The sequence below is a fragment of the Mesoplodon bidens genome, assembly GCF_964165515.1.
Source record: "Mesoplodon bidens genome assembly, chromosome: 19".
NCBI classification, from domain to species: Eukaryota; Metazoa; Chordata; class Mammalia; order Artiodactyla; family Ziphiidae; genus Mesoplodon; species Mesoplodon bidens.
The window spans coordinates 52,975,593-52,998,248 of record NC_138179.1 but is presented as its reverse complement, the minus strand read 5'-3'; the positions used below and the strand labels follow the sequence as shown (position 1 = coordinate 52,998,248).

General features: G+C 37.1%; 1 protein-coding gene across 6 annotated transcripts in view; it reads left to right on the top strand.

Moving 5' to 3' along the window:
• CDK12 (cyclin dependent kinase 12) overlaps positions 1-22,656 on the top strand; it is a 63,458-nt gene that overhangs the window by 2,105 nt on the left and 38,697 nt on the right. For 5 of the 6 annotated variants that reach the window (XR_014014022.1, XR_014014023.1, XR_014014024.1 and 2 more), the window contains exons 2-8: positions 3,633-4,514; positions 11,153-11,329; positions 12,264-12,403; positions 13,179-13,349; positions 16,229-16,418; positions 21,619-21,675; positions 22,063-22,164. Coding sequence is in view for 3 of the 6 variants with exons in the window: in XM_081219753.1 (XP_081075879.1) it covers positions 3,633-4,514; positions 11,153-11,329; positions 12,264-12,403; positions 13,179-13,349; positions 16,229-16,418; positions 21,619-21,675; positions 22,063-22,164 (1,719 nt within the window). In the remaining 3 variants the exon portion in view is untranslated. The remainder of the gene's footprint in view (positions 1-3,632; positions 4,515-11,152; positions 11,330-12,263; positions 12,404-13,178; positions 13,350-16,228; positions 16,419-21,618; positions 21,676-22,062; positions 22,165-22,656) is intronic. The other variant, XM_081219752.1, reaches the window with a different exon arrangement.

Below are 22,656 nucleotides of genomic sequence, written 5' to 3'. Positions count from 1 at the left end.
AAGTTTATTTCCTAACTGACAATTTTTTGGTAACTTACAAGAGACTCCTGTCTTTTTTTTTTTTTTTTTTCGCGGTACGCGGGCCTCTCGCCTTTGTGGCCTCTCCCGTTGCGGAGCACAGGCTCCGGACGCGCAGGCCCAGCGGCCACGGCTCACGGGCCCAGCCGCTCCGCGGCATGCGGGATGCGGGATCCTCCCGGACCGGGGCACGAACCCACGTCCCCTGCATCGGCAGGCGGACTCTCAACCACTGCGCCACCAGGGAAGCCCGAGACTCCTGTCTTTTATGTGATGTTTCTAGTGGAAATTCAGCCAATTAGTTCTTTTCCCCTTTTATGGTATAACCTAGCAGAAATTGGTTCCAAGGATAATTTGATTTTATTTACAGCATCACCATTGACTTATTTGTGACCACAGGTGAATTTCAAAATCTTTCTCTTAAAAATTGGTAATAGTACCTTCACTGTGATATTTTTGGTGAGAAAGTCCTGTTAGTTTGAAATTTAATTGTTGAAGTGAATTGTCTACAGAAAACTGTTCTTGTTTCTAGGTGGTGAGATGTACCTACCTCTTTGTAGACTTAACATTTTCCTCAAAAGCAGAACTTGGGCTTTGGAGTTATACCCGAGTGGAATCCTAATCTTGCTTTGTGACCTTTGGCGTATAATTTAATTTCTCTGTGTGTGAAATGGGAATAATAACTACCTTCTTCTAGAGTTGTTGTGAGGATTTATTAGTAAATATGAATGCGTAAGCCAGGTACAGTGCCTGGTACTTGGAGCCAGTCAGTAAATTCTATCAATGAATGAGGGAAATGTTGTTGAACACTAGTAGAGAAATTATGCGAGTTTGAAAAAATCCATGCATGTCTTTTATATGTCAATGTGAATAATTTTTGCTGACTTAAAGTTATAATTATTCATAAACTAGTTTGAATTCATCAAGCTACAGGAGTTCCTAGCTGTCAGAGTCTGAAATTCCTTAGGCTTTTCCCCTCCATTTTATTACAATTTTTCAAACACAGAAAAGTTGAAAGAATTGTAGTGAGGACTCAAGTATGTACCACCTAGATTCTGCAATTAATATTTGCTATACATTTTATCATCTCTGTCCATCTCTCCACCTTCATTTGTTTTGATTCATCTCAGAGTAAGTTGCAGACATCCATATACTTCACTATAAACACTTTAGCATGTACACCATTAGCTAGAGTTCACTTTTTTGTTTTTGGAGGGATGAGGGGTAAATTTATATACAGTGAAATGGATGTCTTAAGTGTACCATTTGTAAAATTGCTTAGTTTTTTAAGGATGCCTAAGAAATATTCTCAGAATATTTGTTTTCTTGAGGGAGTAGTTTCATTAAGGCTGTTCTGAGAACTTTTGATTGTTATGGGGTTTGGGAATACAGAATTACATTGAGGCTAAAACACTAAAACAAGTTTCTGTAAAAACTGCTACTTAGCAATGATTCCTTTTGGATTCAAATCTCAAGTTCTCTCTTCCTCTACTCACTTAGTTGGAACTAGTGCAGTGACGGTAAAAATAAATCAAGAAAGAATTGGAGACACAGTATTATAGGACACAAATATAAACACTACATAATAATCCTGGAGTCACATGCACGTTTTTAGTTGGCTTGAAAAGAGCATTATGTGTTTGGGTGTGTGCGTTATGTACGTATTTTTCCTCATTCAATTTCTTAGAGTCAGAGTGGAGGAACATACAGATCCCTTTTATGGTATTCTCTTTTTTTTTTTTTCCCCTTGAGAGAGACAGTCAAACTTAAACAAAAGATTTCATTTTTAAAGGCTGAAAATGCTTTGGCAGGAACGCAAGGTTTTTGCATCCACCAAATTAGTAGTGATTAATAGTAGAAATTTCATTTCAAATGGTGGAACCTAACTTAATTCAGGGAAAAAATACATTTGTTTTTGAAGACAATTTTTTTTGTTGCCTGCATTTACCTATTTGTTGTTCCCTTTACCCCCTTTTTTCCTTGAAGAGTGGACCTGGACCTCAAATGTAACATTTATATAACTTATGGCCATCCAAACGTCCTATTAACAGTAGGCTTCTGTTCAGAAGTTGAAGGTTTGTAGCAGAGTTCCTTAGGAAGATTTAGTCATGCTGAAAGATGAAAGAAACAGTGGTTTGTAGAGCAGGGTCTCTGACATTACTTAGTGTTTTCCTGAGATAGTGTTAGTTTTAGACCAGCCTATAATTCAATCAGAGAAAACCTCTTGTTTTAGCCACTTATTTACAAGAGAAGTATTAGTTTCCTGAAGGGTAAGTGAATATTTGGTAAATTCACTTAACTACTTTCAGTATTTTATATCCTCATGTTCATATATACGTTGTTGTTATTGTTGTTTCGAGCACTTTGATTCCAATGATAACTTTACATTTTAATAAACTTGGAAGAAAGTTTCCAAAAAGCATTATAGGTAGAAGAAAATCATGACTAACATGTGAGTTGCTTCACCTACCATGTATATGCTATTTGTTTTGAAACATTTTGAATCACATCAGTCTTACCAATGATCAACGATAAAGGGAGATATTGAAGATCTGGAATGGGAACAATTTGTTTTACACTACTGGGCAAATTATCTTTTGTCCAGTCACATTTTTTGTGCTAATTTTTTTTCCTCCTCACACTGAGGCCTGAGCACATTAGGCTTTATGAAAAAGCAAAAAAGAATTAATAGGGTTTGGGTTTTAATTTAGAATAATCTGCCTTATAGATTCCCAGATTTTACTTTCCAATCCTTCCCTAATAATGGAGAAGATAAGTTGAACATGCTATAATACCTTGCTTTATGAATTCCTAAAAAGTTTATTGGAAATCATTTTATATTTGAAAGTACTAGAAGCCATCATAGTTTTAAGAACTTCTAATAAATTATTTTGGTAAGACAGTTTCTCCGGTTTATCTAGTTTTTGTAAATCCTAACTCTTGTATATTGGGGGTTTGTTTAGTATAGACGCAACTTAATTATAAAGTGAGGATACAAGGAACAGAATCTTTTCCTGGGATTTCTCAATAAAATAGCCGTCTAGTTTTAAAAATTTAGGTTTTGATGAAACGTGCTAGTTACTTTTAACTTCCTAATTGATATAACTGACGTTTAGCATTAAGTATGACTTTTTAAAATCATGTTTTCACTTTATCAGATATTTAAACCAAAATGCTAAAAGTAATCATTGTGAATATGGGTATTTTCTAACATGGGAAAAAAGTATCCATCCATTTTCCTTCAGTTGAATAAGTAGCGGATAATTTTGAGATTATATGATTGAAATATGTTGCCATGCAGGATTTATTTCCTTCTAATCTATTTTTTTAAGTAAAGGACAGTTGTAAATTTACAGAAAAATTGTAAAGATAGTACAAAGAATTCTTTTGTGTCCTCAAACTCAGTTTCCCCTATTGTTAACATCTTACATTTGTTACAAATAATGAACCAATATTGATACATTATTATTATTGTTTGACGGTATCTAATCTATTTTTGAGGTTGCTAAATACTCAGTGGGTTTTTTAAGTTACAGTTCTTCATAGTTTGCTTAACTGATCTATTCCACATTGCTGTAGTCTATCCATTTTAAACTGCTTTTTTCTTTTTCCAGTAGAAAATCCATGAAGTCTAGAAGTAGAAGTCCCGCATATTCAAGACACTCATCTTCTCATAGTAAAAAGAAGAGATCCGGGTCACGCAGTCGACATTCCAGTATCTCACCTGTCAGGCTTCCACTGAACTCCAGCTTGGGAGCTGAACTCAGTAGGAAAAAGAAGGAAAGAGCAGCTGCTGCTGCAGCAAAAATGGATGGAAAGGAATCCAAGGGTTCACCTATATTTTTGCCTAGAAAAGAGAACAGTTCAGTAGAGGCTAAGGATTCAGGCTTGGAGTCTAAAAAGTTACCCAGAGGTGTAAAATTGGAAAAATCTGCCCCAGATACTGAACTGGTGAATGTAACACATCTAAATACAGAGGTCAAAAATTCTTTAGATACAGGGAAAATAAAGTTGGATGAGAACTCTGAAAAACATCCTGTTCTTAAAGATTCGAAAGGACAGGGAACAAGAGACTCTAAACCTGTAGCACTGACAGAGGAGATTGCTACCCCAAAAGAGACAGAGACATCTGAAAAGGAGACCCTTCCACCTCTTCCCACAGTTACTTCTCCACCTCCTTTGCCAACTACTACCCCTCCACCTCAGACACCCCCCTTGCCACCTTTGCCTCCACTACCAGCTCTTCCACAGCAACCACCTCTGCCTCCTCCCCAACCAGCATTTAGTCAGGTTCCTTCTTCTAGTACTTCAACTTTGCCCCCTTCTATTCACCCAAGGACATCAACTCTGTCCTCTCAGGCAAATTCTCAGCCCCCTGTACAGGTTTCTGTGAAGACTCAAGTATCTGTAACAGCTGCTATTCCACACCTAAAAACTTCAACGTTGCCTCCTCTGCCCCTCCCACCCTTATTACTGGGAGATGATGACATGGATAGGTAAGTCCTGTAGTTAACTGGGAAATTTTAACCCTCTTGTTCTAAGTGTAATGTATTTTTTGTTCTCAAGCTTTGTCAAAATTGATCTAACGAATGGCTGTTTAGAATGCTTTCATGAATAGGAAATGCCTTTGATGTTTGGTTTTCAGTGGAAAAGTCCTTATGTATGACATTTATTAGGAAAAGAATTACAGTTTGAGGTCTAGTAACCCTTTTTCTCATAAGTGTATTTATTGATAATTTTGATTCAAATTTTAAAAACTCATGTGTTTTTCTCCTTAAATTTTTTTTTTTTTTTTTGGCGGTACGCGGGCCTCTCACTGTTGTGGCCTCTCCCGTTGCGGAGCACGGGCTCCGGACGCGCAGGCCCAGCGGCCATGGCTCACGGGCCCAGCCGCTCCGCGGCATGTGGGATCTTCCCAGACCGGGGCACGAACCCGCGTCCCCTGCATCAGCAGGCGGACTCTCAAACCACTGCGCCACCAGGGAAGCCCTCTCCTTAAATTTTTATATTGAAAATTTTAATATTAAAGAGCTGCAGAAAAGTTAAAAGAATATAATTAATACCTGTATACTCTTCACCTCGATTCACCAGTTGTTAATTTTTTTGCCATATTTGTTTTAACTGTAGATATCATGACACTTCTGAATACTTTAGCATGTCTCTCCTAACAAGAACATTTTCCTATATAATCACAATACCTTTATCACCCTAAAAAACTTATCATTCATTTATTAAATAATATCAGTAGCATATCAATAATAATAATAACCTCAGTGGTCCCAAAAATGTCTTTTATAGCTACTTTTTTTTTCCTCCTGATGCTTTAAAAAAATTAATTATCCTGTAAGAAGAAAAGGACAATATGTAGAACCTTTGCTAATTAGAATATAAATTCACAGTGGGGTGATGGGAAGAGCTCTAATTTTAATGAGTCCTCTGAGTGTTGAAAACTGAAATGATTTGAAGCATGAATCTGATTTCATGGAAGGCATTAGGAAGTATATTTGTTTAATTTCTTGACAGGCCTAGCCAGGCAAGTACCACCAAACAAACATGATTTAGCAGTGACATACGCCATGGCAATCTTTGTGTTATTCTTTTTTCTATGGAGATTCTGCCCTCTTGTTCTGGAGGATATGAGTTTCACTTATTGCAACAAACTTCCACTGTAAGCACAAAAATAAGTATTATCGGTCTTGCATCCCAGACCAATTCCCAAGCTTCCCTTACTTTCCAGGTGACATCAGTAGTTTGAACAGTGGTACATTTCAGCCCTTTAGGTTTATATTTTTTCAGATTACACTCTGTGCTTTTTTTAGAAGGTGCAAGTGCAATAAATGAGGGGGAAAGAGATTATTTAAAAGAATGGCTCCATTACTATATTTACTATATTTATATTTACTATAGCTGTAAATCTGATTTTAAAGAAAAATTCCACATGCTCTAATATTAATAGGTATTTATGAATTCTGCCACATCCTGAGAACTGCAAAGAAGAACAGAACCTGAAATTTATGTAGAAAAATTTGTTTGAGGTACACAATATACTTCTCATAGATACAAGCGATATATTTTTACAGTTTTTGTTGGAAAATAGTCAGTTGAGTATCATCGAAAGGGAACCTAGGCCACTATCTATCCACAGGAACCTTGTTTAAATATTAGTTTACGTAGTGGCTAGGACAATATCAGTGTGGCTAAGAATCTTCCTTTTGAAATGTTTACTTGGCTAACCAAATAGCTGATGAACCTGCCTGCCATGCGTCAGCATAGAGTGCAGGTTTCCAGAGGTGGAACAATTTTGATAGAAAGCACATAGGAATTTTTATCTTTCAGATTGTGGATGAGGGGTAAAGTAAGACCAGTCAGTGCTTATTTGAGTATGTGTAGCTATCTTTAAAAATGTGTAAGAGAGAGAATGAAGTGAGAAAAATTATTTTTGTTGGGCTTCCCTGGTGGCGCAGTGGTTGGGAGTCTGCCTGCCGATGCAGGGGACGCGGGTTCGTGCCCCAGTCCTGGAGGATCCCACATGCCGCTGAGCGGCTGGGCCCGTGAGCCATGGCCGCTGGGCCTGCGCGTCCAGAGCCTGTGCTCCGCAGTGGGAGAGGCCGCAACAGAGAGAGGCCCACGTACCACAAAAAAAAAAAAAAAAAAAAAATTGTTATATATTTATTCTGATTCCAAAAGTGTAACTATTTTACTTTACAGTCCTTATTAAAGGTAGAAAAATGGAAGTGAAGGTTTCTTCCACTATCAGTTTTATTTTTTCACTATAAAACTATAAATTCAAGATAGTTTTTCTGTTCTTGCCTTTATTTACTTATTTGGTGCCACCCTATCCATGTACCAGCTGCACCTATCTTTCACATGAAAAATATTTATTTATTAAAAAAAATATTTTTGGCCACACCGCGCAGCATGCAAGACCCTAGTTCCCTGAGCAGGGATTGAACCTGCCCCTCTTGCATTGGAAGCATGGAGTCCTAACCACTGGACCACCAGGGAAGTCCCAAAAAATAGTTTTATGTAAGAAAACTTTTTAGGAAGGAATCTGAAAGTTGCACATGGGACTCATATTCCTCTCTAATTTCTCTCATGTGAGGCTTCAGGAGCTTAAATGTTGAGAATGTGACTTACACATCTTTTTATTGCCTACAGTGCTTTAAACATAGAGCACAGAATGCAGTCATTAAATATTGCTTATTTGAATAAGTAAAACTGCTGAAGGAGTCAGAGTCAGGGCTTGTGTGAAATGACATCGGGCATGTAGTTAAATTATTTGCCACCTGGATGACATAAAGCTTGTATTAGAGGATTTGTCCTTTGGGAAAAGAATGAAATTTTTCTTTCAAACATATATATTGGGCAGGAGTGTATTAACCCAGGTATCAAATGCAGGAGTGAATTTAATTAATTCACTTTAATTAGGCAAAAAGGCAAAAACCTTTCTGATTCATGGTCTACAATTCTTGGTTTCAAGAAGCAAAGGCTGCCAAACATCCACCGTGATATAGTACATTCTTCATGAACGTAGCTGTTCATGGGGATCTGCTGCTTTTTTAAAAATTTTCAGTTAACCACATAGGGTTTTTTAAATATTGTTTTCTTTATTTTTTTGATAGCCTGGTTCATTTGGAGTTTTATCAGACTTGAGTAGAGTCTACATTATTCTTAAAGGCTGTATTTTTAAAGTACTGAGCTCGTGTAAATAGACCTGGGTAAACATTCAGGTTAGATTTTAGGATTTTTGTAATAGAATGCTTGTTTTTTACTAGAATGCTAATACAATGTTTTTAACGTATTCACTGAAATTTTTAATAGAAGTTTATAAAAATAAATCACTTTTTAAACAACCTGCTTTAAGGGGAAGGAGATAAATGATCTTTTTTTTTTTTTTTTTTTTGCGGTACGCGGGCCTCTCACTGTTGTGGCCTCTCCCATTGCGGAGCGCAGGCTCCGGACGCGCAGGCTCAGCAGCCATGGCTCACGGGCCCAGCCGCTCCGCGGCACGTGGGATCTTCCCGGACCGGGGCACGAACCCGCGTCCCCTGCATCGGCAGGCAGACTCTCAACCACTGCGCCACCAGCGAAGCCCAAATGATCTATTTAAAGTAGTTTATTTTACATTTTGAAAATTAATTAATAAGAATTAATTTTCGGGAATTCCCTGACAGTCCAGTGGTTAGGACTCCGTGCTTCCACTGCAGGGGCTCGAGTTCTATCCCTGGTCGGGGAACTAAGAGCCCTGAAGCCACGTGGTACGCCCCCACCCCCGCCAAAAAAAGAATTAATTTCTTTTCTCATAGTTCATGTGCAAGTTCATTTTTTTTCTTTATTAACAATAAAGACTTATTAGAGGTGTTAGATTGTACCTACAGATTAAATCCAGCATCGTAAATTCCAAGAGACTTTCCGGATTCTAAAATTTCAGCATCTTGGAGCTTGACAACTTTTTTTTTTTTTTTTTTAAATTATACACAAGCACTATGCAGCCTTGTCACTACATGTGAACCCATCTGCAGGTATAAATGGAGAACCAGGAAATACTGATATTGATAGGGTAGATCAGCACTTCCTGGTACTGAATCTTCAAGTAATGACTTAGATGTTCAGTATCTGCTCCAATATGTTAGGCTCTCTGCATCTACCCTCAGAACTATATAGAGCTTTATTTTAGTGAGTGCCCTACACTAAAGGCTAAAGAGCATAATGTTGTTAAGCATTGCAATTTTATGGGTCATTATTCCAAGGTTTTTGGTACATTTGGAATTCGTTGAAACAGAATTTGACCTCTGTTAACTTGTGCGCCCTGAACTGGTAGTACATACATATCCCATCAAACACTCATTCTTTCTTTTTTTTTTTTTTTTTTTGGTACACGGGCCTCTCACTGTTGTGGCCTCTCCCGTTGCGGAGCACAGGCTCCGGACGCACAGGCTCAGCGGCCATGGCTCACGGGCCCAGCCGCTCTGCGGCATGTGGGATCTTCTCGGACCGGGGCTCGAACCCGCATCCCCTGCATCGGCAGGTGGACTCTCAACCACTACGCCACCAGGGAAGCCCACTCATTCTTTCTTGACATAAACATACTAAACATATAATTTTTCGGAAGCAGTGTACATTTTCACAGTAGCAAACAATATTTGAACCCATAAGGTAAATTTTGGAGAAAACAAGTGTAAATATAAAATATAGACTGAACTTAAATGATGGTGAAAGAATTCAGATAATTTGATTCTAGTGACACAGAACCAAGATGGAATCTATTTCTGAGTCATTGAAATTTATAAAAAAATATTTTGACATTAGTTGAAAAATTAGGAATTTTCTTTCCCAAATGTCTTAAAAATTGGGGAAATTTAAAAAATGTATATGGCATCTTGATTCAAGAGTTTTCTGGTAACAGGCTTTTTTCCCAGGGTAGAAAAATCTTAGTGCAAATTATAATAATGTTGTGAGTTCATCTCTATCAGTAATTTAACAGAAAGTTTCAGGTGATTGTTTTGCTCTCCATTGACTACCCCAGTTCTGGTTGATACGGTACAAACTAGATTCTATTGTTCTGTCTGATTTATAAGAGATTAAAATGATGAAAATTGGTAGGAAGTAGTAGCTTTTGGGATTGTGTTTCACACACAGAGGGCAGCAGTATGCTTTAAAAAGATACATTGCGGGGCTTCCTTGCTGGCGCAGTGGTTAAGAATCCATCGGCCAATGCAGGGAACACGGGTTCGAGCCCTGTCCCGGGAAGATCCCACATGCCGCAGAGCAACTAAGCCCGTGCGCCACAACTACTGAGCCTGCGCTCTAGAGCCCATGAGCCACAACTACTGAAGCCCACGTGCCTAGAGCCCGTGCTCTGCAATGAGAGTAGCCACCGCAATGAGAAGCCCGCGCACCGCAACGAACAGTAGCCCCCGCTCGCCGCAACTAGAGAAAAGCCCGCGCCCAGCAACAAAGACAACGCAGCCAAAAAAAAATGAAAAAAAGATACATTGTAAGGGGTAGATCTGTTCTTTATGGTTCTCTGGAAGTATTCATGAAAGAATTTTTTTTTAAATAACCACTTGTTGAAAACGAGGAGGTTCGTATTATGGTTAGGATTCTCAGATTCTTTTTAATCTTCTGATACTGTGAATACTTCTGATACTGTGGAATACAAAAGACTATCTAGCATGGTTTTATATGTAGGCATGAATTAGTATGCTGCACTATCTTCTCTGAGGACATGCATGGCACAAAATCCTTCCTTTACTCATAAATAGAGGTGGTTAAAAATTGGATCTGAAAACTGAATTTTCTAATCTATTCCAGGAAAGCCATCCCTTCTGTTTCCCCCACTGACTATTAAAATTTGTTGATTATCATGAGAGACCTTCTGCTACCAGTGTTTTAATGATTCTGAAATAGTCTCTTGGACTCTTTCTCCTTAGATTTTTAGTTTGAAGGTTATTTATCCATTTTGGATGGTTGGATATGGTTGCCTTTTGCTTCCCAGCCAGTAGAATAAATAAGTATATTTTTCACTTATTTTGATTTCCAGCTTAGCTGTATTTCTTACAAAACACTGTAAAATACTATTTGCTTTTTCCAAGTTTCTCACCACATCTTTAGTAACATAATAGTATTGGCTTGGCCGAAAAGTTCGTTCGGGTTTTTCTGTAACGTGGAAAAACTCGAACAAACTTTGTGGCCAACCCAATATTGCACTGCTGGGCTTTCAGTCATTTAAATCTTTGCTGGTTAAAATATGGAGCGGTTTTGGTGACTTCGTGAGTTGCAGTGCTGCTTTGCAAATTTAAGATTATAACTTCCTGCATTTTATTTCATCTCAATAAAAATCCAAATAGAAACTTAGGAAGAACATTAAAGAAGTTTATTAAAGTTTCTACAAATAATATGCCAAATTTTTTATTGTTTTTTTAATACACTATAGATTTCTTTTTGCAAAATCCAAGTCTCTTTAACTGTGATAAATGCCATTTCTTTATGTTATATTACTGGGGTTTTTTTCCCTTAAAAGTAAAATCTTTGTAATCTTTTAACAGCCAGACATTATAATCTTTGAAAAGTTTTATTTGCACATCCTTTAAGTAATTGTGATCTTTTTCATTTTTTCCTCTCTGTTGTTTAGTCCGAAAGAAACTCTACCTTCAAAACCTGTAAAGAAAGAGAAGGAACAAAGGCCACGTCACCTACTCACAGACCTCCCTCTCCCTCCAGAGCTCCCTGGTGGGGATCCATCTCCCCCAGACTCTCCAGAACCAAAGGCAATCACACCACCTCATCAACCATACAAAAAGAGACCAAAGTGAGTTTTTGGAGGGGCCCATCCTTAATTACAGCTTTCTTCCTTACCTTTGGACCACAACCTACACCAGTAGGCTTATAGAGGATTGGGCCTAATGTAGATCTTATTTTATTTTAATGGATAAAATCCTTTTATCTACACTCATAGATACCATGTTGTGTTTTTTAGAAAAAGAATAATTTCCCAAATCCAAGGATACCATGAACATTGATCCCACTGTATCTTTTGAATTCATAATACTTAGCGTATTGAAGAAGAAAAAAATCCTTTAATTCAGAGGGTGTCAACCATGTACACATTAATGAAGAATTAATAGATGTGGGATTTTTTTTCCCCTGAACTACATAAATTGCCATGCCATAAATGTAGTAGGATCTGAGTTTGATCTTCAGATTGTTAGCATTCTTCTCTTGGTAGTAAAAATAGTTGCCATTCATTGAGCACATATTATTGCCAAAGTTTTATATTTTACTTTCATAGTAACCCTATGATGTAGGGTTTATTTTCCCATTCTATGGCTGAGGAAGCCAGTACTCAATAAAGTAGCAAATCTATTGTTATTTGATCTTACGTCTTCCTGAAGCAAAAAAAAAATCTGTGAGAGATTAGCCACTGTGAGAGACTGTTTAAACTATTTATTTCATATCATTTGATTCCTGCTTTTTTAATAAAGAAACTGATAAAAGACTCAGGAGCCAGAGAAATCATCATAAAAGAATTCTGTTTTGTTCTTTGAATACACTTAGGTAATTCCTTGGTGTGGTTAGGACTCCATGCTTCCACTGCAGGGGGCACGGTTTTGATCCCTGATCGGGATCCCTCAAGCCGTGTGATGCAGCCAAAACATAAATAAATAAAAAAGAAAGAAAGGAATACACTTAATTTTTTAAAATAACTTTTTTGTTTGTTTTTATTTTTGTTTTGCCTTTTTTAGAATTTGTTGTCCTCGTTATGGAGAAAGAAGACAAACAGAAAGTGACTGGGGGAAACGCTGTGTGGACAAGTTTGACATTATTGGGATTATTGGAGAGGGAACCTATGGCCAAGTATATAAAGCCAAGGACAAAGACACAGGTAAATATGGCCACAAAATTTTAGATGTCAGAAGGTTAAAAATTTAGCAGTACTGATGTCTTAAGTGGATTTAGCAAAAGTAAACTTTGAATTCTTATTTGGTCTCCAAAAGTTATGAAATAGACTAAAATTTTCCAAAAGAATAGTATAATTATTACTGTCTAAAAACCTTCCTCCTTCTGTCCATTGTAAGTGTTTTATAATAAGCTTGCTGGGAATTTAAGAGAAGGTAAAAATAAAATTTGTCAGCTGCTCTTTAGTAAGGGGCTAGTCCTTGAAGATAAAATGAAGTAGTTGGATTATTGATATATTTTAATAATACAAAATTTTTAGGCTTAACAGAATATTGAATTAAAATGTTAAAATCTTTAAAAAGACAAAGGGAACATGGGGATTTTTAATTTTTTTTAAACAGTATAAAAGTATCTGCCATGTAGCATTAAAGTGGGCATTAAGGGGCTTCCCTGGTGGCGCAGTGATTGAGAGTCCGCCTGCCGATGCCGGGGACACGGGTTCGTGCCCCGGTCCGGGAAGATCCCACATTCCGCGGAGCGGCTGGGCCCGTGAGCCATGGCCGCTGAGTTTGCGCGTCCGGAGCCTGTGCTCCGCAACGGGAGAGGCCACAACAGTGAGAGGCCCGCGAACCGCAAAAAAAAAAAAAAAAAAAAAGTAGGCATTAAGTCTGTGTTTCAGAGCAAGAGCATATATTGTTTGATTCACGATTGTGGCCAAAAAATGCTAATTGTAATATAACAGTTTGAATTTTTTGTAACAGGAGAGCTAGTGGCCCTGAAGAAGGTGAGACTGGACAATGAGAAAGAGGGCTTCCCAATCACAGCCATTCGTGAGATCAAAATCCTTCGTCAGCTAATCCACCGAAGTGTTGTTAACATGAAGGAAATTGTCACAGATAAACAAGACGCGCTGGATTTCAAGAAAGACAAAGGTACTAGCAAAGAATCATGTTTCTGCATGGGAGATTGGTACATTTTATTTCCCTTTATTAGCTTGTTTGCCTGTTTGCATTTTTTAACAAGTTGTACTAAAGTCCAGCTTCTTTCTTTAATCCACATCAGAGTTAAGATGTTAACAGATTGTTCTTATGCTGAACAGTGCTTATTTTATAGAATGTCCGTTCGTCATTAGTGTACTCTTATACTTTTAGAAATCATTGTTAATCATTAAAATTAGAGTCTGCTGTTAACACCTAATAAGGCCAGCATATAAACAATGTAAGATTCTCCTCCAACCAACGTTTTGAAGTCGGTTTTTTTTGTTTTTGTTTTTTACAAATTGTAATAACAATAATGGAAATTAAAACCCAGATTTGACAGTTATTCTCATTTTTACATCCTTCATTTATATGCATCTTTTTTTTTAATGTAGTTTTCTACTCATACAGTTTCAAATCCAAAGCAGGTATTTCTAAAACAGTTTTCAGGTCACATAGTGGTTTGTTTTCTTGGATTTGTAACTTTTGTCTATGGGGGATACATTCGTTTGTTGTTTTCATACTTATGTTTGAAGTAGTCTATATATGACATCCAGCCTACTTTTATTAAAGTAAATCTGAAAGTTTAGAGAGGGGCAGCTGTGAAGAGGTGGCATCTGTGAATATAGCCTGAGATGTTAACAGAGAATATGATTGAAATACATAAAATTAGGAGGATAATGGATTAAGTTAAGTTGGACTTCTTTACAGAGCCTCAAATATATTAACACTAGGGGAGTAATACCTCTTGAGTTTAGTAGAAGTAGTTTTAAAAAAAAGAGGAAATCCTGCTTAGATAAATTTATGAAAGTTAGATTGGAATAGAACTAAGTATACTAGATATATTTCTGGGTGTGTTTTTTTAACCTTTTCTGATTATAAAAATAATGCAGTGTATAACTAGTTTCTGTGAGGATGTGTAAGAAAATGTTAATTGGTTGCTCCTGGAGAGGTGCTTGCTTTTCATCCATGCCCTTCTGTACTGTTTAAATAATTTACCATGTACTGTTTAAATTCTTTTTTAAAAAAATCATAAAATAATGGGGGACTTCCCTGGCAGTCCAGTGGTTAAGACTCTGTGCTTCCACTGCAGGGGGCATTGGTTCGATCCCTGGTCAGGGAACTAAGATCCCACATGCTGTGTGGCACAGCCAAAAAATTAAAAAAAAATTTTTTTAATCATAAAATAATAAATGAATGAATGGATGTGATGCATGCCCCTTGTGGAAAAATTGAAAACATAGGCAAGTAAGAAAAGGAAAATGGCAGTCACTTCTCTCCCACTCCCAGTATACGAGCATCCATAGAAGATCACTGTAGTATTAGCATGTTGGCATATTTTTTTCTAGTACTTTATATTTTATATATATTGTATTTATTTTAACATAACCAAGATAAAAGTGTATTTGGTGTTTTATAAGTTGTCATAAGCAATTTCCTGTATCATTAACATGTTTTAATGACTGTGCATAAAGATAGATGAATCCAAATTTATTTCACCAGTCCTTGTTGAACAATTAGTTGTCAGTTTAAAAAAATAGTATAATAGCACTGCATAAATATTTGTATTTTGATTTATTTCTTAATTTAGTTTCCTAGAAGTAGAATTATTTGGTCAAAGGAATTTTCATATTTAATGTTAGATTGCTTTTAAGAAAGATAGTAATAATTTATGTCCCACCAGTGAGTCTCATCCCACTTTATCCTCCCTAACATTGAGTTTATCTTTTAAAAAAATTGTCATCTTATCTGATAGGTGAAGTATGAATGATATCATTATTTTGGATTGCATTCTTTATATTCTGAGTTTTTTTCCATGTCTATCAATTTTACTTATTTTCTCTTTTTTTGAGTTGTCCATTTGTGTCCTTTATCCACTCTCTTTTGCAGTTTTAGTGTTTTCTTAATTCATATGAGGGCTTAGCTAAAGCTAAGATATTCCTTTAATGCAGTGGTTCTTAACTTTTTGGGAGTCATGAACCTTTTAAAATATCTTATGGACTCACTCTTCAAAAAAATACATTTAAAATGTTGCATACACATGTATTTAAAATGTAGTATGCTATTTAGAGAGTTCAAAGAGTCCTTGAAGCCTATCCCCTAGACTAAGAATCCTTGCCTTTATGTTACTGAGAGAAGAATTTTAGACTAGATGGATCATTGTCTAACTAGGTCTAGTATTTCTTATGTTATAGTATTTGCCTCTATCATGCACCCTGTTGAAAGTGGAAAGATAATGTGGATTTCAAATCTTTCACAATTCTCTTAGCCTTTTATCTACTTTTAAATTTAGGGAGTTGAATTAGATGATTCATTTTTCTTTCAATTCTTAAGTACTATAAATTTCACTAATAATTCATACTAAATGTACCCCTGGCGTATTATGTGAGTGCTGTTAACTGGGGTAAAGATTTCTACAAAATAGTCTTGGACAATGTGTAACAAATGGGCATGGTTGTATATTACAAATAAAACTTTATTTACAGCAATAGACAGGCTGGATTTGGCCCAAGGGGTCTGTAACTTGCCAACTGATTTAGATCATAAAAGACTAGTTATACAATCTAATTGGGGCAGTTGTCCCTTTAGAGAAATAAGTAGTCCAAAGAGCACTGGACTATGAGTCAGAAGATTAATTCAAAAAATAGTTCTGTTATTTATTGTTAGAATGGGCAAGTTATTCAACTGCTTGAGTTTTAGTTTCTTCACGTGTAAAATTAAGTGGTTTTTCCAGAAAGCTTATGGTCAACTCCAAAATTATGTTAATATTTGACACATTGTTATTTCGGCATCCTTTTTCTCTTGTTTTTAATTTTTTCCTTCATCCTATGTAGGAGCCTTTTACCTTGTATTTGAGTATATGGACCATGACTTAATGGGACTGTTGGAATCTGGTTTGGTGCACTTTTCTGAGGATCATATCAAGTCATTCATGAAACAGCTAATGGAAGGCCTGGATTACTGTCACAAAAAGAATTTCCTGCATCGGGATATTAAGTGTTCTAACATTTTGCTGAACAACAGGTAACACAGTAACCATATGAGTTAAGCATTTTCTCCCTCTCTTCTTCTTCTTTTTTTTTTTTTTTTTAATTTATTAGTCTCTGCTTTACAACAAAGTGAATCAGTCATACATATACATCTGTTTCTCCCTCTCTTCTGACACCCTTAGTTTCAGCTAGTTAATTGGGGTTATAGGTAAACCCAATAATGCACTTTTTCGCATTTACGTACATCTGATGTCTGTACCTTAGGAACAACTTGTGATAGGGGTACTCTGATCAGCAGAGTCTCCAGACTCAGTGTTGGTAAGGACTAAAAGAGGTAGGATTGTAAAGGTTTTTTTAAATGCAGACATTTTAGAGAATTACTTACATCCTATAGGAATATTCAAAGAGCTTTTGCCATAGTTAGTAAATAATACTTCTGTGGTCTTAGGCAAATTCAAACACACATCAAGTTCTTAATGACATTCTCCTTTGTTTAGTGCTCTTTTAACTGCTCTTGAGACTTTCTCAGTTATCGAATTTCAGAGTAAACACAGATGTAGTTGGCGACTGACCTTTCTGCCCAGCACTTACTCCTGGGTTTTAATAGTATAGACAGACAGGAATTTGGTGAAGAACAGTGTTAATTCTTCAGAAGTTTTTATCATCTGCTTTCTTCCTCTCTGGCTATTTGCCTAAATTGCGTTGGTGATATCAGTTGCGTTACAGTAGTCTTTGGTGATAGCCCTACATACTGAGGAATAAAAAGCAAGTCTGGTACCATTGGAATAAGGCCAGTGTTTGGTTCTGTAGGTAGTGGGCTGTTTATAGCCATTTTTGTCTGATGCACCCTTTGTTTTAAATATTTCGGATCAGTTCTGTTTAACAAACATTATTTAGATGGGAATATGGAATGGTTATGACATATTTCCTGTCTTTGTGGAGTAGGGTGACCAACTCTCCAGTGTTACCTGAGACTGTCCTGGTTTTAGCACTAAAAGTCCCACATGGGATGGTTGGTCCCTGAAGATTTCAGAGTTTAGTAGGGAGGCTAAACAAATAAGTTGCTCAATTCAATAAACATTTATTAAGCTTTTTTTTTTTCCCCTTGAATTTGGGAGCATCTGGGAAGATGCAGTCTTGAGGAATGAATAGGAATTTATCAGAAAGACTGACAACAGAGGTTCACATTTCTAGGCAAAAGAAGAGTGCATGTACCAAAGCACATAAATGTGAAGATAACATAACATGTTATGTTTGGAAAACTGTAAAGGAGTCAGTATTGCTAGGGCAAGAAGAGTGAAGCACATAATGGCAAGAGATGAAGCTGGACAGTTGCAAGGAGCCAATTTAAAGATCTTGTATATCTTGCTAAGGAGCTTAAATTTTATTTACAGGTAACAGCCATTGAAGGGTGCTGGTTAATTTTTTGTTTTAAAATTATACAATTAATGCATTATTATATTAATTGTACAAATTACTGTAAAATTGTTATTTGTACTTAAATACCTTTTTGAGACAAAACACGATACTAAAAATATCATTCCTTTCTGGAGACTTCCCTGGCGGTCCAGTGGTTAAGACTTTGCCTTCCAATGCGAGGGGTGGGGGTTCCATCCCTGGTCAGGGAGCTAAGATCCCATATGCCTCACGGCCAAAAAAACCAAAACATAAAACAGAAGCAATATGGTAACAAGTTCAATGTAGACTTTAAAAATGGTCCACAACATGGGCTTCCCTGGTGGCGCAGTGGTTGAGAGTCCGCCTGCCGATGCAGGGAACGTGGGTTTGTGCCCCGGTCCGGGAGGATCCCACATGCCGCGAAGCAGCTGGGCCCGTGAGCCATGGCCGCTGGGCCTGCGCGTCCGGAGCCCGTGCTCCACAACAGGAGAGGCCACAACAGTGAGAGGCCTGCGTACCGCAAAAAAAAAAAAAAAAAGGTCCACAACAACAACAAAAAAGTCTTATAAAAAAAAAATATATATATATATATATGTCATTCCTTTCTGTCACTATCCCTGTGATCCACCACAATTCTCATTAAAGCTGGGCTTGGTTAATCTGTATCCACAGTAATAGTGCTTCAAAAATTTGATGATGGCTATCTTGCAGCTTTCTGGACTATAGTATTAATATACTTTTTTCTATTCCTTTTGCTCCTCTATTAGGGGATGTTTCAGGCCAGGGAATAACTGCAGTCCTGCTTGGTGTCCTTTCTGGTGGGTCAGGCCCCTTTCTGTCCCTGACTTCCCATATTCAGGAAGCTGATAAGGTTTTAGACTAAAGTGAATTTCCTTCTCAGGTTGCTAAGCAGGATGCAGGAGTCTCATGGTCTAGTCCGATCCAGCCAGCCTCTGCTCTTGCCCATTTAGTTCTGTCTACACAGAGACTTCTGGGTGAGATGGCCCAGAGAGGAGTCCTCAGGTGGACAAAGAAGAGAAAGCATTGACGAGAGGGAGGAGAGCAGTGTTGGGCTCCATGATGTTTATTTTATCTTAATTACACAAGTATAAATGACACCAAATTACTTTAGATATAGGAGAGACATAATTAGTCTTCTGTTTTAGAAACATCACTAAATGGTCACCATATAGCATGTGGACAGGAGGCAGAGAGACTTATTAAGAACAATGTAAGAAATGGTCAGTGCTTGAACTAACCAAGGCATTGCTAGAAGAGGATGGACAGGATGGACTTGGTAGATCAGTAGACTTTGATGAGTGAGTGAATGGTGGCGAATGAATCAAAGTACTTTAACTCAAAGATTTCTGACCTGAGAAACTATCTAGATGGGTGGCACAGTGGTCAATATAGGGAATACAGAAGGAACAGCAGGATGCGTCGGGGGAAGAGTAAACCCCTTTTGGATATGTCTGTTATATATCCAGGGTAGTGATATCAAATAGGCATATGGTCACATGGGAGTTTCAAACTAGCATTGTAGATTCAGGAGTTATCAAGCATAGAAAAGATGTGAGAAGATGGAACCCTAGGGGCTGATTAGACAGATAGGAAGAAAATAAGGAAATATGAATGCAAAATAGGCAGGTTTAAGAAATGAGTGGTCATAGATGTCAGGTGATGCAAGTAGATTTTAAGGCCCAAGGAGAGAATCTGAAAATTAAAAGGTCAGTGGTGAAAGTGTGGGGTAAGTGGGTGGGTAGCACAATTAATGGGAAGGTGATTGTAGGTGTGACTTCAACTTTTTGTTTTTATTAATTTTTTATTAAAGAAGCAGAGGTTTGAGCATATTTAAATGCTAAGCAAAAAGAAAATCAGTAGAGAGGGGGAAGTTGAAGATTCAAGAAAGAACCAAAGTAATTTAAAGAAATGAGTTTCTAAAGGAGATAGGGTCAAGGCCAGAGGTGGTAATACTGATTATCCTTGAATAAGAAAAGAGATTGACGCACTTTTTCTGTAATTGAAGGGAAAGGAGAAAACAAGGTTAGAGGTGTAAATAAGTTTATAGGTAAAAGTATGTTAAATAGGTCCCACCTGATAGCTTCTGTTTCCAATGAAGAAGGTTATTTACTGAGAGTGAGAGGGGGGAGGGGATGGATTAGGAAATATGGTGGGTGCTGGTGATGTTTAGGTCTAGCCTCATTTTCCATAACTGTATATCTATTGCCATTTTAACTTTCAGTCCTGCCATAGTAGGACTTGCCTTGAGTCTTGGGATCAAAGTAAGGATGCCAAGAAATCTGAGGAACGCTTTTTGTCTCAATATAGGGCTCAAGTCAGCTATTCCTTTCTTTTTTCCTTCTCTCAGAATTTGCTTATAAATCGAACTTAAAATGTGATGATGTCTGGGACAGGTGGGTAAGGTGCCCATAACCTTTACTAGGAATGGTAAGAGTTGATTTAATGTAAAATTTCGTTGCTAGTAGCTTTTTTGTTTTAATATTTTGTCCCATTGCTCAGACTTTGAAGAGCACCTCCTAGAAGAGCCCTTTTTTTTTCTCTTCTATCTCACTTTTCTGCTTGATCTGAGCTATCAGGCACCTGAGATATCCCCAGTCCCTTAAAAAAGGTGAATTGGCTTTTCATTCCGTAAGACGTAAGGCAAACTGTAAATGTGAATAAATAGACTACACAAGAATTTAGATAAATATGATTAATCCAAAATAGTTAATGATGGTTTTTAAATAGTTTCCCAACATTTTGTGTTGCATTTTATTAAAATATTGCTTGACATCACTGTCAAAGACAGAATATTTAGCAGAATGAAATGTGGATGTGATCCCTTTAAGGGAGTGGTTCTCAGATCAGCACCATTGGCATCACCTGTGGGCTTGTTGGAACTGTGGATTCATGGACCATGACCTACTGAATCAGCAATCTCTGGGAATGGGGCCCAGAAAACATTTAAGAAGCTTTCCAAGTAATTCTTATTTCATCATAACGTTTGAGAACCTGTGTCTCTTCATGGTATAGGAAGTGATGGCAGTTTGTTGGTAGGAGGGGCCTTGTTCATCATAAAACTTGTTTGTTCAGGTCAAAGGTATGTTCTCTGTTTGAAAAACCTGTTATAGCCACAGAATTCTTGCAGTCTGCTTTTTGTTATGAAACATGTTGAATGACAAGAAAAAGTTGAGACACTAATATAATTAATAATACGTCTACAATTAACATTTTGCTATATTTGCTCCCTTTTTATTTTTCTGCCTGACGTATTTTCAAGTAAATTACAGGTATCATTACGTTTGATCCAGTGGTTAGGACTCGGCACTTTTACTTCTGTGGCCCAGGTTCAATCCCTGGCTGGGGGACTGAGGTCCCGAATGCCCCGTGGCGTGGCCAAAAAAAAAAAAGCCTTTTGTATAGCTAGTTTATTCAAACCAGAATCAGTCAAGGATTATGAATTGGATTTAGTTGTTAGGCCTCTTAAATCTCTCTTAATCTAAAACAGCCCATTCCTTTTTTCCCCAACAGTAGGTATTTAATCTAGCAGGTTCTAGCCACTGTTGTTTGCCAAGAAATAAAAGAAATATTTAGTTAAGGAGTCAAATCCAAAAATACAGTAGTAGTCCAAAAAAAACTCCCTAAGGCTTTGTATAGTGGAGTCGTCAAAAGAGGCTTAATCTGGCAGAGTGACCATTAAGAGTAGAACTGAAAGAGCAGAGGTTAAAAATTCATTTTTGTAATTCCTTTAACTCCTAAATGAGCACTTGACTTTTTAGGTGTAATTTGGAGGCTGCTGTTGTTACTTATGAAAATAATGAATTTTTGTTTTACAGTGGGCAGATCAAACTAGCAGATTTTGGACTTGCCCGGCTCTATAATTCTGAAGAGAGGTGAGTCATTCAGCAAAATTACATGTGGGAAATAGGAAAGAGTCTTTTTCATTCTTGGATATGCTAGAATGCTGCAAGTTGCAATAACTCTCAGAGTTCCCTAATTTTCTAAATGTGTTACCACCTAGATTTTAGACAGTAAATTCTATCTAAATTCTTAAATCTGCCTTAGACTGAAATAAATCAACCCAAATTGGAATGGAAGTTATTTCTTCATCACCTTCTGTCCAGTTTACTTTTGAACTCTTAGGTTGCTATGGAGCTGTTCTGATGATCCTGTCTCCAGTTGGCAGCTATTTTAATTTGCATTTAATTGTACAAGTATTTTTCATCAGAAACCGTTGTAACCATTGTAAATTTATGTCATGGTTATGTTTTACATTTCAGCCGCCCTTATACAAACAAAGTCATTACTCTGTGGTACCGACCTCCAGAACTTCTGCTGGGAGAGGAGCGTTATACGCCAGCGATAGATGTTTGGAGCTGTGGGTAAGGCTTTTTTCACCTTTTCTTTTGTTTGTAACTCACATACTGTTGAATTTGTATCCTGTTTTATCTCTACATTGGCTTTTTGCCGCTCTTCTTTAAGTTCAAAAGGATGGGGATCAACTTTTAGCCAGATTTCAAAGAAATCTGTTGAATATTTCTTAATATCAGACACATAGTTTTTTTTTTTTTAACATTTCTCCAATTTTCTTTTTTTTTTTTAAGCTTACTTTGAATTTGGATCCAAATACATTCAAATAAGGCTCATAGATTGTAATTGATTATCTCAAGTCTTTTAATTATAGATTCCCCCTCCATCTCTCTTAGGACTTTTTCCCCCCCCCTTACAATTTTTTTTAGAAGAAACTGGGTCATTTGTCCTACAGAATTTCCCATAATCTGGACTTTGCTGGTTGCATTCTCATGGTGATCTTTTAGCATGGTTCTCTATTTTTTTTATTTCCTGTAAATTGTAGGTGAATTCAGGTTTGATTC